The 17,625-nt window shown below is 33.7% G+C and overlaps 1 protein-coding gene across 1 annotated transcript in view; it reads left to right on the forward strand.

The window, feature by feature from the left end:
* The window catches only part of LOC149799101 (zinc finger C3H1 domain-containing protein-like), a 152,260-nt gene that overhangs the window by 89,963 nt on the left and 44,672 nt on the right, over positions 1 to 17,625 (forward strand). The window contains exon 25 of the mRNA XM_089958096.1: positions 15,790 to 15,975. Coding sequence (XP_089814222.1) covers positions 15,790 to 15,975 — 186 coding nt within the window. The remainder of the gene's footprint in view (positions 1 to 15,789; positions 15,976 to 17,625) is intronic.

Below are 17,625 nucleotides of genomic sequence, written 5' to 3' on the forward strand. Positions count from 1 at the left end.
TTTGAAATTATAATTATAGATTGGCACCTCATTTCCAAGCAAAGAAGAAAGCGCTATCCCAGAATCCCACATTGTGTGTTTGGATGTATGATTACATGAATTGTTTTTTATATAGGATGACATTAATGTAACCAAGAAGGTTATAGAGTTACAGTTTCTTTTAAGCAGTACCTGAACCTGGTGCATAAGACCTTGGTGATAGGTGCCATTAATGAGACCTGGCATTTAAGGGTTGAGCTTATTACCAAGAATGAGGTTCAATTTCTGAACAGATCTGATCATGTTTGGTATTTAAACCTATGTCATTAAGATCACAACTGAATTTCTTGCTAATACAAGGGTTCAAATGTCGCACCTTTTTTGGCCTCAGCTACCCGTTGGTCATTATAATGTGGATTTTCCTTTTCATGCCAAGTAACTACATAAAGATATAGGATGGTTTCTTAACAGTTTTCAAAGTATGACCTTAGAGCAAGTCCACATGGGCTGGACAGAGACCCAGGAGCAGTTGTATCACAGGAAATTTACATCATTCATGTAATTCTAAAGAAACATTATTTCTTTTGGATGTAATACGGCCTTTTTCCCCCAATAATATTCATTATCAGTGGCAAAGTTCAACTTATGTCTTTTCTTGAGCAAGCCTATCACCTCTCTGTCATATGTTAGAACTGTAAATGCCTGTCTTTACACTTTTTCACTTTAACTGCTGGTTCCTTTGGATTTAAATTTGTTTTATTTTCATCAGCCATTTTGGTGTTTGCATATACATCTTGCAACATCTCATCTTTTGGCTTCTTCATGTAGAATTTTGTTTCTGGACTGCAGCTGCGATTACTACCCAGCAGTCTTGTCATGGTTTGTATTATACAGAGACAGATGGTAATCAGACTGCCACAATCCCCACTTTATAACATTATTAGTGTATTGTTAAAGTTTGTGATTAATACGCAGCAGTCTTGTCATCATTTGTATTATACAGTGACAGATGGTAATCAGACTGCCACGATCCCCACTTTGTAACATTATTAGTGTATTGTTAAAGTTTGTGAACTTTTTTTTGTTTCTCATCATCTCTCAGCTTGTCTGTCACTTTGCTTTCTTTTGTCTTCAGTCTCAATCCTCCTTTTTTGAAGTATATCCTTTATTTGTTTCACATTTCTCCTTGCTTGAGTCATAAGTGCATTTTCATGTTTAGCATCTTTCCTATATAGTCACTGGAGGGTTTTATTGTGACAGAACATCACATAATGTTCCTGAGCAGTAGGTTTGTTTTTCTTCCCTAAGATTCCTATCAACATGTCCAAATATGGTTTCAGAAAATTTGTTGATTTAGGGGCCACTCTTGTTGTTTCCTTTACAAAATCCAAACCATTCACCCAGTTTCTTCCTGAAGATGGTCACCAAACTGCCCTTGCATTGCCTCAGGTATAGCTCGGTGTAGTTTATAATACTGTAATACTGTCAGCACTTTCTCATCATGACACCATGGTTTAACTAGGCTTCTGAAAATTTCAGTTTGCATTCAGCACAGAAAGACAGAAGATTATTCCTTTCTTTGTAATCCTAAAATTCAACTTTCACTTTCATATGGGAGCCTCACTATCTCGTTGAATGTCAGACTTGTAATCAAATGCTGCATGTATATACTTTATAAAGTAAAACCCATCTAAAAAGACCACTTCATTCAGCAAAAAGTGGTCTTTTAAGACAGGTGGTCTTTCAGATTAGGTCTATGCATGAGTGTCAGTTTTCAAGTGGGATTAAGAAGGAAAACAATTATTACTGTACATGTATTTTATTCTTTATACATAGTTCTTGTTAAAGTATTACATACATTCATCTCAAATTCTTTTTATACAGAAATAAAAATACATGGTTCATAAATATTCTCATTTTTTATATGAAAAGTTCACATGTAGACTTTGCCATATGAATTGTAGTGTTTACTATAATGTAACACTTATCCTGCACTGGATGATCTGGGTCAATGCAATTTGTTTGGAGTAATCAGTAGAACAAACAGATTGGCCCTGATCTGCCAGTGCATTATGAAATGGCAGAACAGGGTCTTTGTTGTTTTTAGTTGGAATCAACTTATATGATTGATTGATTGTATTTTTATGGCACATCAACACTGTTAGGTTATTTAGCACCATACCAAAGGTTATGCTCAACTTATAAGAAAGTATATATGGTAGTATATCTAAGAGGCCTGATATGTTATTAAAATTTGTTAAAAATTGATGGAAATTTATTACTGCAAATTTAATGATTTGTCTGGATATGAATTTGTATGGTTTTCTAACCAGAATAACTTTTAATTGGTACTTAAATACATGGATTGAGAAGCGGTCCAGTTGTTTTCTAGATAGGATCATTTTCATTTGATTTAGAAATTGGAGTCTTGTAGCAATAATAAAATCCATGCAAATTGGTTTCCCATGCCAAAGAATTCACTGTATATTTAGAGCTTTTAAAAATAATTACGTTGTCGTTCCTTGCCAGATGGGCAGTATTTATAGCACTAGCTGGTAGAATATGTTGTTTATTAACAGACATGTCAAAGGTGGTAATTTGGTGTGATACCAAGAACTTGTTTGATCACTTCTACAGGAATTTGGTCAATTCATAATGAATTGAGTTTGCACTGTTGGACCCAGAATATAGGTCATTAATTATTAATAATAATTTTATAGCTAAGGTTGTCAATCTTGAGCTTTTTCTGAAGTCATTCAGCAGAAATAATTACTAAAAGAAAAAAGGATGGAAAGAAATATCAATTAGAGTGTTATTTTTGAGTTAATGTGTTAAATGTTTATTACTTCAAAATTTGAATTAAAGGAATATTTGGAAGATTAGAAAAATTAATTCTTTTTCTGCCCGACCTATTCTGTGCTGTCATTGTGGAAATTCATGTGATGTAGTTTTGGAGAAATAATTATTCATGAATAAGAGTGTTCACCTTGCCTACTTGGATATTGCCATCTTTATGACAGCTATTTGTTTGCAGAAGGGTGAAATTAGTAAATTACTTTGTGACATGCAAGTGTTGAGCTGTAAGGTTAATGAGCTGTGAAGAGATTATTTCCAGTTTATTGAATAAATTGGGCTCAATGACAGTTGCTTTGTTTGTAAAAATGGTGTAATCATTCATCAGTTGCCAGACAAAATGGACCACTTATACTTAAGTCAGCTCTTTATGATGTCATTTCATGATACCTGTGTCATATTTCCTGGGGTCTGGCCCTGTGATTATCTGATGCCTATCTTGTAATTGAACCCAGTTTAAGATGGGCTTGGTGACAGGCAGGTAATACCCCTGGTTGGGGAATGAAATGAGCACATTTAATTAATCAACTCTGCTCCCAACTTAGTCATGGTCTTTTTAGAAATATTTTGATGCCAGGGTTTTTTATGGGCTTTTTGTTGTTGTTGGTATGTCGAAGAAGAATCTCAGAATTAATACAGCATTATCCCAGTTTAGAAGCATATGTCCTTAATTTAGATGAAATCCCCACTTTTGCCATTGTTTGATCATTACAGAAAACTATTTCTTGTGCTTTAACAGAAATTTATTTAATCTGTTTCCATGGAAGGTGACTTGGCATAAAATGGTCTGTTAGAGGGAGATCAATTTACTTATTTAGAGGGGATTACTGATCAGAGAAAGGTGATCAAACCTATGCAGATTGGACAGTTAATATAGCAGTAACAAAGGTTTCTTGAAAAAATTGCTCCAGTATCAACTATATATACCATTGAAAAGCTTTTTCAAGAGAAAGACGGTGGTGAAAAAATCATGAAGATCTGAAAACATACAATTGATATAATAGATTTAAGGTTGAAAAAGGATAAGAAAATCTGTTACTCTGGTTTTCTTACCACAATGTATTTATTTTTTTACATATGTACAATGAAAACAACTATCCTTAACAAAAGTGGTTCTTGACCAACAGGTCATGACCCCAAACTGGGTTGCCATGCTTTTTTGAGTGGGTCACCAAGATCAACAATAATAATTTTAAATGTCCTACCCAGGTGGAATTTAGCATTTGATGGATGGTGAGGCTAACACCACAAGTATAATCAAGGTCAATGTCCAAAGAGGTATGGATTTACCACCTTACAATGTTAAATAACATCATAAATAATAGAATTTCAGGGTACAAGTTACCTATTACACTTTAATTTCAGTATCTCCTTCCTGTAATTCTGTCAACACAAAGGTGTCTATAGCAAAAAATTTCTCAAATTTAGTGTTAAACCAGTGCCTGAATCAGTGCTGTCGGATGTTAGAATTGATTGTTTTAATTAATTGCTGGTTCATTTGGATTTAAATTTGTTTTATTTTCATCAGCCATTTTGGTTACAGCATATATATCTTGCATTAACTTATATATTGGCTTCTCGATGTAGAATCTTGATTCTGAACTGCAGCTGTGATTATAACCCAGCAATCTTGTCCTTGTTTGCATTTTTTTTATACAGTGACAGATGGTAATCGGCTTGTTCTTCATACTGCCATGATCCCCACTTTATAACATTTTTAGTGTATTGTTAAAGTTTCTGAACTTTTTTTGTTTCTCATTAGCTCTCAGCTTGTCTGTCACCTTGCTTTCTTTGTCCTCAATCTCAATCCTACCAGTTTGAAGTAATCCTTTATTTGTCTCACATTTCTCCTAGCTTGAGTCATAAGTGCATTTTCATGTTTAGCATCTTTCCTATATAGTCACTGGAGGGTTTTATTGTGACAGAACATCACATAAGCTTCCTGAGCCATAGTTATGTTTTTGGCTTTCAACAAGAATGCTATCAATATGTCAAATATGGTTTCAGAAAGTGTGTTGTTGTTGGTGACCACTCCTGTTGTTTTCCTTACAAAATCCAAGTCATTGACCCTTTTTTTTTTACCTGAAAATGGTCACCAAACTTTCCTTTCATTGTTTCAGGTATAGCTGGGTGTAGTTTATAATACTGTAATACTGTCAGCACTTTCTCATCATGATGCCATGGTTTAACTCGGCTTCTAAAAATTTCAGTTTGCATTCAGCACAGAAAGACAGATGATTCTTCCCTTCTGTGAATCCTAAAATTCAACTTTCATTTGGGACCAACAATAACTCAGTTGATAGAGTGTCAGGCTCATAATCCAATGGTTGTAGGTTTCCTATCCACCCAGGCCAGCCTTTGTTGGCTGCCTTGGTTTGTCCTTGGGAAAGGCACTTGGGTCCCATTTCCTCAGTGTGATATAGTCAATAATGTTTTAAAAATGACATTAAAACCAACAAAAATAAAACAATAATTTCATTACAAAAGTTATGATCTCTAAAATATTGACCACAGTCCAAAATGTGAACAATCTTTATTTTATATTAAGCACCATAGTGCAGTTGTTACCTTAAATGAAATAAGGCCCTAAGCTTTCAAACCTGCAACATACTCAGGAATGATTCTATCAAGCTTGATGGATTTCACCTAGCATTTGAACTATATTTTGTATGACATTCCTTAATTTTTTCATGTATGAAAATTATGTGTGCAGCATTGGAAAACAAGATTTTAAATCTATTAACATGGATGTTTTTTGCTGGAAAACTGCATTTTTATTTGTTTCAGGAAATCGTTTTTTTAAAAAAACATGAAAAGACAAATAAGTTCCACTTTTCTCATCACCACCACATGCAAAACTCTTACTCATAATAGAGATCAGCCTAATTTACCCAGGCATCCCACAGTTTTTGAATGTTTTGCCATAAATTGAAGGGTCATCAAAGAAAACCTTACATAATAGTTCAAGGGATTCAACAGTTGTTTCAGTAATATGCACAACTGCATATAAACCACACAAGAATTTATTGAGCTTGCTAATTGAAAGATTTTCAGCATCAGTCTTATCATGCCAAAACTGTTCCAAGTCTTTTAACAGAAGTTTTTTGATAAACCTGCATCAGAAAGTTGAACTTTAGTTGAGTGGATGCCCAGTTTGACAGGGCAGAAACAATATTGAATAAGATAGTTTTGCTTAACGGATTTTCTGCTAATTGATTTACCAAAGTATGAAAGTATATTTTCAAAAGTAGCATGGGTATCTTGGCCAGACAGTGTCACTTGCTGTTGTAAACCTAAAATCCAGATCCTTCTTTCTTTATTTACCAGATCAAAAGCTTCATTTTTTCATCCATACTTTGATGTCGTGTAACTTTATAAGCAGGTATGACTTATATCAGGCATCTTCTGTGACAATTGTTTTTGTGACAGAATAAGCCTTGAAATGTTATTTGTGACTGTGGATGACTTGTTCATGTTATAAATGGTTGAGACTGAGGATAACTTGTTCATGTTATCAACAGTTGAGATTGAGAACAACTTGTTCATGTTATCAACAGCTGAGATTGAGAACAACTTGTTCATGTTATCAACAGCTGAGATTGAGAACAACTTGTTCATGTTATCGACAGCTGAGATTGAGAACAACTTGTTTATGTTATCAACAGCTGAGATTGAGAACAACTTGTTCATGTTATCGACAGCTGAGATTGAGAACAACTTGTTCATGTTATCAACAGTTGAGATTGAGAACAACTTGGTTGGCATCATTACTGGATGTTGCATTGTGACTCAGGAATTCATAAACACAATTCTTAGTTTCAGGTGTGTCCTCATTGTATGGATTTATTTGATGATTGTTCACTAAAAGTCATTTAATGCTTGCATAACATTGTCAAGTGTATTTTTCATTTGTTGTACCATCACATTTAACAATTTAATTTATTGATTGCTTTTCATTCTTTGTACTTTGCAATTTTGTTTCAACATCACAGCATTAACATACATGATAGTTTTTCTGTAGTCTTACTCTTTATTTTCTGCCAGCTTTTCAGTAGTTTTATCATAACTATTTCTTTTTCCAAGAATGTTTATGATTTCCTTGTTCATTTTAATTTTCTTTGTACTACTTCACTTTATTGAATGCCTTGTTTAATTGAATTTCCTTTCAGAAACTGATTTCAGTCTGTTTCAGAAGAAATAGTTTGCTTTCCAGATTCCAGATTAAAACCTGCAGTCACCTGCATGATTGCTTATATCATGAATATATTAAAGTATTATAGTCTACAGAAAACAAGCTATTCACATGATGGTGGATAACTTTCTTTAAAACGGTTTTCTCATTCTTGTTTTTCTCTTGAAAAGAATTTTTGATATATAATAAGTTAAATATTGAATCAAGTTTTCACAAAGCTTTGTTATCGCTAATTCTTGCCAATCTAATTTTGTTCTTTTTGTTCTTCTGTTGAAAACAGGGCTTGCAGCATATACAGTATTTGCAGCACTGTCAGTATCCCTCATTATCGCACACTCTGTCACTTGAGATTATAAATTCTTTGGGGTTTTTTCTTCAATCAGTAATTTATCCATGTATACCATTTTATCATAATACATCATAATGATAAAAGATCTTTTCAGAAAAATGTTATCAGATATGTTATAAGAATTTTCAAAATTGGTTTCTTGGTTGATTTTGGATTTTACTGCACACCAGCACTGTATGGCTATATAGTGCCACAACTTCTGTTTTCAAAGCATACAGAGACTGAGAAAGTTCTGTATCATAATTAAAAGCTGGGGAAGTCTGTGGGGTTCAGATATGAAATACCGTATCCATGTTTGTGTTTCATTATATATTATTCTCTTTATGCATTCCAGTTCAGCGTAATAACTACTAACGACAAAAACTTTGAAAAAGGACGATGTTAAAGTTGTTACACATCAACAAAATCTTATTAAAATGTTCACTGAAAATGCACCAATGAAAAGCAAATCTAAGCAAATGATGATAACACATCTTGATCAATAGTGCATGAAAACACATGTTATAATGTCATATTTTCTACATAAATGTGAAGTGATAAAGTATAAATCTTCATTTGTGAATAGGACATTAATAATTTTTTTCATACCGTTCAAAATCATTGTAATGCTTATTACAATATCAGGCAGTAAATACTGACCATGTTCTCAAGCTCATGACTGTTAGTAGTTAAATTGATGAGAAATTAACTAATAAATTCAATCTATTTTGCTGCTGCAGATGACATAGTTTGTGGACATGTGCAAAAGCATATTTGGCTTATTGCTTTATTGAGAAAAAAAACTTGAAAAGCCTTGTCAATCAAATTTACTAAAGTTGTGGGAAAAAATTCATGGGAAATACATAGTTTTTTCATACAGCCTCTTAAAGTTCAAAATCTAAACTAAAATTCTGCATCACTGTTTTAATATTTAAGATGGTTATTCCTTTTTAGGACAGATAAGCATGACCTCCTTTCAATCTAGGCAAATAGAAATCTTAAAAATGGCAATTAGTTTCTTATTGCTTGTTGATGGCTGCAATAAAAGTGTTATAATTGTAAAGACCTTTATTCGTATGGTCCTGTAAATCATGAAGAATTGCCAGGTATGGCATGAAAAAAAAATGCAAGATTATTTTTCTAAAATTAAACTTGTACATGACATTTTATCAAAAATGACTGAGACCGCTCCGGTGGCCTAATGGTTAATGTGTCTGCCTCGGATGCAGGATGTCATGTGTTCGATCCCCAACTGAGTCATACCGAAAGACTTACAAAAATGGTATGAACAGCTGCCTCGCTTGGCACTCAGCATTAAGAGGTTAGTGTTAGGACTGGTTGGCCTGGTGTCAGGATAATGTGACTGGGTGGGACATCATGCTACATGTCTGCAACATGATGCTCCAGTGCTAGGCATCACTATAAACTGCCACACTGCAGACATCATAGCAATATGACTGAAAACTTGTTAAAACTACATTAAAAACCCAAATCACACACACACACACAAATGATTGCATATCTCCCTTTTTCATGATTGAAGAAGATAATTTACCTGCAAGGAAAATAATATCTGCATTAAATCTTAATACAAAATTCATATTGAGATTAAAAGTATGTATGTCAAGAAAATACATTCATGTTGTTTAATAGTGACATTACAACAAAAAAACAACCAGATTATGGTAGACTGAATCTTGTACATGGTGGTGATCTTTGACTTAAATACGCCATTACTTCCTTTCAATGGGGTATTATCAAGTCATCAAAAGTGTTTTCTTGTAGCCCATTTAGATTTAGCAGTTTAACATTATATCATTCACCCCAATTTGACATGCTCAATACTAAATGAATCTATTGAAAACAACCATAATCATGGATAGTTAAAGTGATCATCCCAAAATTAAAGACGACTGAACGTGTGCCATTTAAGTCGTGACACTTTCAGGCACCTGTGTTTGTTTATTTATCAGTCATCGTATGAATACAAGAGTTTAGTCACCATTATGTCTCTTACAGTAATTTAGTTCTCATTAAACCTGGAATTGGCTTTTCTATTTCCTTTATTACCCCAGTGAGATTTTTCCTCTCAGCATTTTCCCACATTTAGCAGGATAGGATCAGGTCCCCCATAAGATTGGAAGATAACGTGATGTACCATATGTATTCACTAATAAGTTGAAGCAAACTGAATAGACCTAGATCTGCCATTGCTTAATGCACCATAATACTAATCAGTAGAACAAACAACATTGACCGTGATTTACTGGCACATTATATCACACCAGCTCTGGTTCTGTGTTGTTTTTAGTTGGAAATGACTTAAAAGCGAGTATTTATGGTACTTCTAGCTGTACAGTTATCATCATCATCATCATTATCATCATCATCATCATCATCATCTGTAATTCCTTTCATGTTAGCATTAACAGATATTACTTGTGTATCTGATCTTTTTTGTTTGTATATCTTTCTCCACAAAGTCATGAAAAGGAATATGTGTTTGTACCCTGAGAAGCACTATTCTGTTATATTTAAAATAGATCACTTAATTTGTTGAATTTTGGTTTTAGTATTTTCACATTTAGGTTTTATTATTCCTATATTTAGGTATTAATATTCTTACATGTAGGTATTAATATTCTTACATCTAGGTATTAATATTCTTACATCTAGGTATCAATATTCCTTCATTTAGGTATTGGTATTCTTGCATTGAGGTATTAATATTCTTACATCTAGGTATTAATAATCTTACATCTAGGTATTGGTATTCTTGTATTTAGGTATTAAAATTCTTACAACTAGGTATTAATATTCTTACATTTAGGTATTGGTATTCTTGCATTTAGGTATTAATATTCTTACATCTAGGTATTAATATTCTTACATCTAGGTATCAGTATTCCTTCATTTAGGTATTGGTATTCTTGCATTGAGGTATTAATATTCTTACTTCTAGGTATTAATAATCTTACATCTAGGTATTGGTATTCTTGTATTTAGGTATTAAAATTCTTACAACTAGGTATTAATATTCTTACATTTAGGTATTGGTATTCTTCCATTTAGGTATTAATATTCTTACATCTAGGTATTAGGTATTGGTATTCTTGCATTGAGGTATTAATATTCTTACATCTAGGTATTAATAATCTTACATTTAGGTATTGGTATTCTTATATCTAGGTATTAATGATGGCCTGTTTTTTTTATTGGTTTTGTTGTTATTTCTTTATTAATGGTCTCTTGTATGTTATTCATTTGTTAACACAAATTTGTTGCAGCTTCTTGTCCTAAAACACTTGGATGACTGCAATGTACTTTTACACACACATTCATCCAGCAGTCTAATTGGGCCTAAGTGAAAATATTACTGCTACACCTTGAAAATCTTGTTATCACTTCTAGCCTTTCCAGAACAGATGGTCATATCAGCATGGGGTTCTCACTACTTATTCTGAATGGATGGTCATCTTGAGATGAAAATGGTGTTATGACATCTCATGATGATTCTAAATGAAAATGGTGACCCCTGGATAGCCAATACAGTCACCATGGTGGCCATCTGGAAAATCTTGTTATTGTTACTACTCATAGGCACATGGTAATCTTTTCATGGAGTTTTCCCATTGTTATTATGTCCAGTTGGACCTTAATAAAATGTAGATGACCAGTGATGGCAATCTTGAAAATGTTTTCATGACTTCTCAAAGAGATGGTTATATTAACATCAGCCTTTCACTAGAACACTTCTCACTATATGTACTGTAGTTGGTCTTAATGAAAATTATGCTGATTTGACTTGAATGTGACAAATCTTATTACATCTATTGTCCTGTATAAATAACCATAGCAGACTTTACCAAAAAACTGCTTTCCTTCAATACATAGTTATTCTTGTTTTGAAATTATGCTTATCTAACCTCCAAAATGGCTCTCTTGATGGCCATCCTTAGAATCGCTATACAACTACTTATGGTCTTATTGGCATAGGGTTTTCAATAAAATACTATTATCGCATTATGCTTCTGGTCCCTAATCAAATTTGTGTTCATCTGACCTCCAAGATGGCTCCATAGTGACTGTCTACAAATATCCTATCCTCTTACATGATTGATGACATTGACTTGGCATTTTCACAAAGTGCTTACTGTAGTATTTATTTGTCCTGATTAGGAACCAGACCTAATTGACAGTTAAAGATATTTACTTGGCTTTTTAGATGTACTGTCTTATAAGCATGACAACAGAAACGAGTATGAATGGATTTTGATCAAATCTAGTTTATGGATATCTATGATGAATACTTTGATTGATGGCACATAAATATTTGTGTTTAAAAATATAGATTTAACCAAACTTAGCACATAGATATGTTTTGACATTGTCTCAGTCAAATACAATGAATTCTATCTGCGATATCAGGCCTGAGTTAGTTGTGCTGTCAAAGAAGTTTTTTGTTGTGCATTTAGATATCTTGTGAATACCTTAATTCATAAATGTAAGAAAATATTTTATTACCAAATTTGGTATGTTGGAGTTTCTCAGAAATATCTAAGATGGTTTCAGTTTTTGATTATGGTGACAAGTTGAAAGACCAGAATGCTGTGAAATCTTTTAACTTTGGTTATTCTGGTTTTCAATGGTTCAAAGTATTTTGCATGTCCAGATGCAGTGAAATTAGCAATAGTCATTGGTCTAGGTTCCGAATTAAGAGTGTGCCATCAAGGAGGCCCAATTGCTCCATACTTATTTATTATAGGAATAGACCTTCTCTCCATTGATCTTGGGAATAACATAAATTTTACCAGCCTCTTTTATAATGACACAGAATTTAAACTGGGTCAGTGCATGGATTATGCTTGTTACTATTGGATGTCTATCCACCATCTTTAGGTCCACCATCGAAACACTTAAAGATTTTGTTATCAGTCTGTGATTTACATTGTAATGTATTAAAATCAAAAGTTATTTGGATATGAAGGAATGAATTTTGAGAAGAAAAAATATGCTGAGATTTTTAAATCATTTTGTCTCTTTCTTCCTTGTAGCTGCTAGGAATAGAGTTATATGGAGTCCTAGCTGATATGCTTGAGTTAAATTATTATGTGAAGAAATTAAAATAAGTTAACTAAAATTCTGGCTTGTTGGATGAGGAGAAATTATCCCTTATTGGAAATATAACTTTGATCAAAATCATTGATTTTGACAAAATTTATTCATTTATTCTCTGCATTGCCCAATCCTCCATTATATGTAGAAAATGAATTGAATAAAATATTTTTAAAATGTGTTTGGAGTGGTATAATTGACATTTTCCTTGATTTATATTATAGGCTGGATATATAACACATCGGGCTCCTGTCCAACTGCTTTTGTAGCCAAAATTTGATAGATAAATATTCACACAGAACTATATGGTTAAATTGGTCATTGCCCTCTTCAGAATTTCTGTTCTGACTTAGTTGATTGACATTTAGTACACAAGATCAAAAGTAAGTTTAGGGAAGAGGAAATTCCTTACAATGTGATTAGGCTGGTTTGTGACAACAGCTTGACTCCAACATCAGAATTTCATATGCTACTTGAAAACAGGATGTTTAGTTCAACAGGCTGTAAGACCTAGTGAGCTTATGGTAATGCCCTATGGCCATGGACCACAATTGTTTTCCTTTTATTTTATGTACAAGCATTCAACATTATCCCACTTTCTCTATAGCTTTTCGCTACATTAGTTCAGTCAGTAAAGTAAGGTTTCATCATAGGTTGACCGGCGCCATTTTGTATATTACTAATGTAAATAAACTGATGTAGAGAAAGTAACCTAAAAACGTCTGCATGACCCAGAAAGCGGGAACATTTTACATCCTACTGATTCCATAAAACAACTGCTACTTTCTATACAATTTCATATCTACCCTTTCATTGTTATTACAATAAGTAACTTTCCTGCATAAGTCACTGGCGAACAGACCATGCAAACAAGGCACTATATCTTTGGAATATCTTCCTGATTTTTGGTCTAATGTACATCTGTCAGCATTTGCTTCATACGACACTGGAAGCCATGTTTTTTCCCCTATGATTTCTGCTTCCACTTTGGAAGCCATCTAATTTTGACCAAAATTCTAATATAAGCTTATATGTGATAAAGATCTCACATAAGTTCAGTAATGTGCAGGATCCACTTGTATTAATGAGTTGATCTTTCATTTAATTGGGTAACTTTGTTACCACTCTTAGACTGTATTTTTGATCAGGTTATGATCAAACATGGTAAATAGGCTCAAATCAAGACATTGTAGAGCAAGAGCCATGCATATTAATGATGCAGTTTTGCAACTGTTTGATTTAGATTGTCAACATTTCATGACTTTTTTTTTTTATCAGGTTGGTCAAATGTGTTAAGCAGGCTCATTTCACAGGATGAGTTTGATTTCTGACATGATCTTGCAGAAGATCTGCTTAACTTTTTACTACTTGAGAGACTAAACTTTATTTAGACATGGTAATTAGGCTAATATTGTCAAAATGTTAGATAACTTTTATTTACAAAACACCTATGCATATTTATGAGGTGATACTGCATCTAATTGGCTGAGGTTTACCATTCTACAGGCTGTATTTTTATAGGATTTTGTTCAGACTTGATAAATAAACCTGTCAGCAACATCTTGTGTAGGTATGATAAGTAATATTTGCACATATTGATGACATGACCTTGCATCTGATTAGCTGAGATTGTCAACACTAGCAGCTATATTTTTGACTGGATTTTTATGAGCTGTGTTAAATAGTCTTATATTATTTAGATGTTTTATCATTGTTATGAACAACATCTGTACAGGATGATGAGATAATCTTGTATCTGATTGGCTAAGATTGTTACCAGAGACAAATTACCATTTTCTCTGCCTTATTGTTGGAGACAGGTTCGATAATAAGTGTGATATGTACATATTAATGAGATGTCTAGGATCTGATTAGCTGAGCATGCTACCTCTCTAAATTTAGAAACTATATTTCTCATCATATTTTTTATAAAACTTGGTAAATGGGGTTATATCATCAGGATCTTTAATGGAATTTGATTATGAGCAGGAGTCTATGTATTAATTGTGCCTTTGTATTTAGAAAGAAATTTCTGTTGGGATATGATAAATAGGTAAAATGAACATAATATAATTTTTGGGAGATAGTTTACCTAGGTTGTATTCTATGTAAGCCTGCTTCATGAAATGGTCAACTATTATGTAAGCCAGATGAACGATATTCGTCCCACTTTGATCTCTTGTTTTGTGTTTAAAACTTCCTTGTTTTAGGTATTTACTATATAATATTGACATGATTTAAAGTGTATAGTGTATACTGATCATATTAGAATACAGATAATACATGGTTGCTAAGGGTTCTTGGGATCTGAGCTTCCAGGTCATTTATGCATGAAATTATCTTACAGGACACACTCTTTCTCCATTGAATTAGTCCCTGTGACACAACTCCATTTTATATTTTGGTCAGCCATGAGAACAGCTAAAAGCTACACATAAGTAAACAGGCATGAAGCTAATGTGACTAATTAGCAGTTAATCCATATCACTGTAATTATCTTGTGAAAAAGCTTCCCCTCTGAAGGCTACTCTGACAGGACTTCAAAGAAGCCCTTGTTCTGTTGAGTGTTTGTGTGTAAGCACTTAAAATTGTTCGGTAGATAGATGATGCCAATTTTTTGTTGCATTGTTGTTTAAATTAAGTTGCTGATGATGCAAATCATGAAGTCTTAAAGTAGGCTTTTTCAGAGTTTGGTTTGGATTATTTTGTCATATCAGAAAATGAGTTGGCAAAATCAGTTTTCTTTTTTCAGGAACTGGATTTATGATGAAAATGACATTAATGTCAACAAAATGCACAAAAGATAAGAATATGGAAATGTTCCATTTGACCTAAAGCTTGTGTGAATTCATCTTGACAAGAGGTCACAACTGTGGTCTCATGTTAGTTAGGTATTTTTGTTAATGTGATATAAATGGCTAATAGTTCAATCCTGATTAAAATAATGATCATGTACATTTTCATTTTCCTTTCAATCAATTTGTAAGCAAGAGACAAGATTTATCCAGATACTTTCAGAAATCGGTTGAGATTCCATAAATGAAGAGTCCAGGACTCCACATCCTGAAACTCTATTGAGAGTCCTGGTTGCTGTGTGCATGAATTTGCTAGCGCAGAGAGGAGACTTGAAAACCAGTGCCCCATCTATTTCTTCATGCAGACATCCTTTAATCCCAATAATATATAAGGTACATGTACATGAATCCTCTGCATTTTGTAATTTTTGCAATCTTTTCAGAAAAGGTCCATAGTTACAGAAGTATGCTGTATTGTTATGGGTAAAACTTGTTGCATTTCTAATTTGAATCCATCATTATTCCAGGAGGCCTTGGAGACAATAGATGTGATAGAGAACCTCTCTTCCCCATCTCCCTCCCAGACACTATTCCTCAACCTGGAGGACAGGACAATCTTGTGGTTATCATATTGTCACCTCAAGGCCTTCAGAACACTCCCACCCCAGTTGTATGACCCTGCCCACCCCATGTCTGGGAGAATTGTCTGCAAGGTAAGAGGAATGGAACTTGCTTTTAGATCCCAAAAGAGAGTTCTAATTTTGTACTGGTCAGTTACCAAGAATAAATCTCTCTCTCTCTCTTCTGTCTCTCTCTCTATCTCACACACACACACACACACACAACACACCATTTAACACAATACCTTAACTGTTGGTGATTTGCATTAAATGTTAGCATCAGCCCATTTAACACAATTCCTTAACACAGTTTATAATTTGCATGTATTGACATTAATGTCAACAAAACAAAAAAAGAACTTGGCAAAATCTCATTTAACACAATGCCTTAACACTTTTGGTGATTTGCATGTACAGTACTACAAATTTTAGCAAAATGGCAGTGATTAAACTATACTCTTGGTATCCATGCTTTAAAATGTAATGAGTGAATTGATTCAAGCTTATCTAAAATGAAAGCAGCTTTATTACTGCAAATATTTTTGTCTGACAAAAAAAAAAGCACATGTGCACTTTGCATAAGTACCAGGTGATAAAATGATTACAGTATATACTCGGGTACTAGCACTTTTCCAAATGCAGACAACATTGACCCCTGATCTGCCATCACATAATGCACTAGCAGATCAGGGTCTATATTGTTTGTTCTACTTGTTACTCCTAATTAGCTGCATCTACCCAAATGGTTGTAGCACTTATGCAGTGTTAGGTCAGGGTCTGTGTAGTTTGCAGTTGGACTCAACTTATATCCAAGTATGTATGGTAGGTCATGCACAGGAAACTAAACAGACTGATAATAAATCTTAACTTGATAATTAACTCTTACTCATCTTTGGTAAACAAATAACCAAAAGGAGATCCATTGAATTTCATATTCACACTAAGTTAAGCTTCATATATGAGTCAGGAAACAGGTATTATTTATAGCATATTGATTTTATCAAAAACTTTAACCAGAAAAAGACATTAGCTGACATCACTTCCTCATCTTTCATGCATTGAAGATGTGGCAATTTTTTTTTAACAGAATGTTTTTACAAACATAATTAACATGGAGATCTAAAGCTAGACAGACACATATAGAAAAAAACTTACAAATCAACGAAGAAACAGAAAAGGAAAGTTAACCTGGGCATGGGTAGACAGATGGAAAAGACAGTCCACAGTGAAACCTGCCTTAGCAGCAAATGGAAAAGACAGTCCACAGTGAAACCCGCCTTAGCAGGCAGATGGAAAAGACAGTCCACACTGAAACCTATCTTCTAAACATGTAAGGAGCAGAGACAGTTTACAGTGAAACCTGTCACAGCAGACATATCCATATAAAGTAAAGGGCTGAGACGGTCTGCAGAAAGAATGCTGCGGTGGTCTAAGTTGTTAGTGTCCACTTAAGATGTGGGGGGTTATGGGTTTGAACCCCTGCAAGTCATACCAGAGACTTATAAAAATGGTAAAAGATTTTTAAAAATGGTTCTAGCAGCTGTCTTGCTTGGTGCTCAACATTAAGAGGTTTGTGTTAGGACTCGTTGGCCTGGTGTCAGGATAATTTGACTGGGTGGGACATCATGCTACATGTATGCCGCATGATTCCACGGTGTTAGACATCACCATAAACTGTCACAGTGCAGATATCATTGCGATAGGACTAAAAACTTGTTAAAGCTATAATAAAAATTCAAGTCA

Source organism: Sinohyriopsis cumingii, chromosome 5, assembly GCF_028554795.1.
Source record: "Sinohyriopsis cumingii isolate HCF-2022 chromosome 5, ASM2855479v2, whole genome shotgun sequence".
Taxonomy (NCBI): Eukaryota; Metazoa; Mollusca; class Bivalvia; order Unionida; family Unionidae; genus Sinohyriopsis; species Sinohyriopsis cumingii.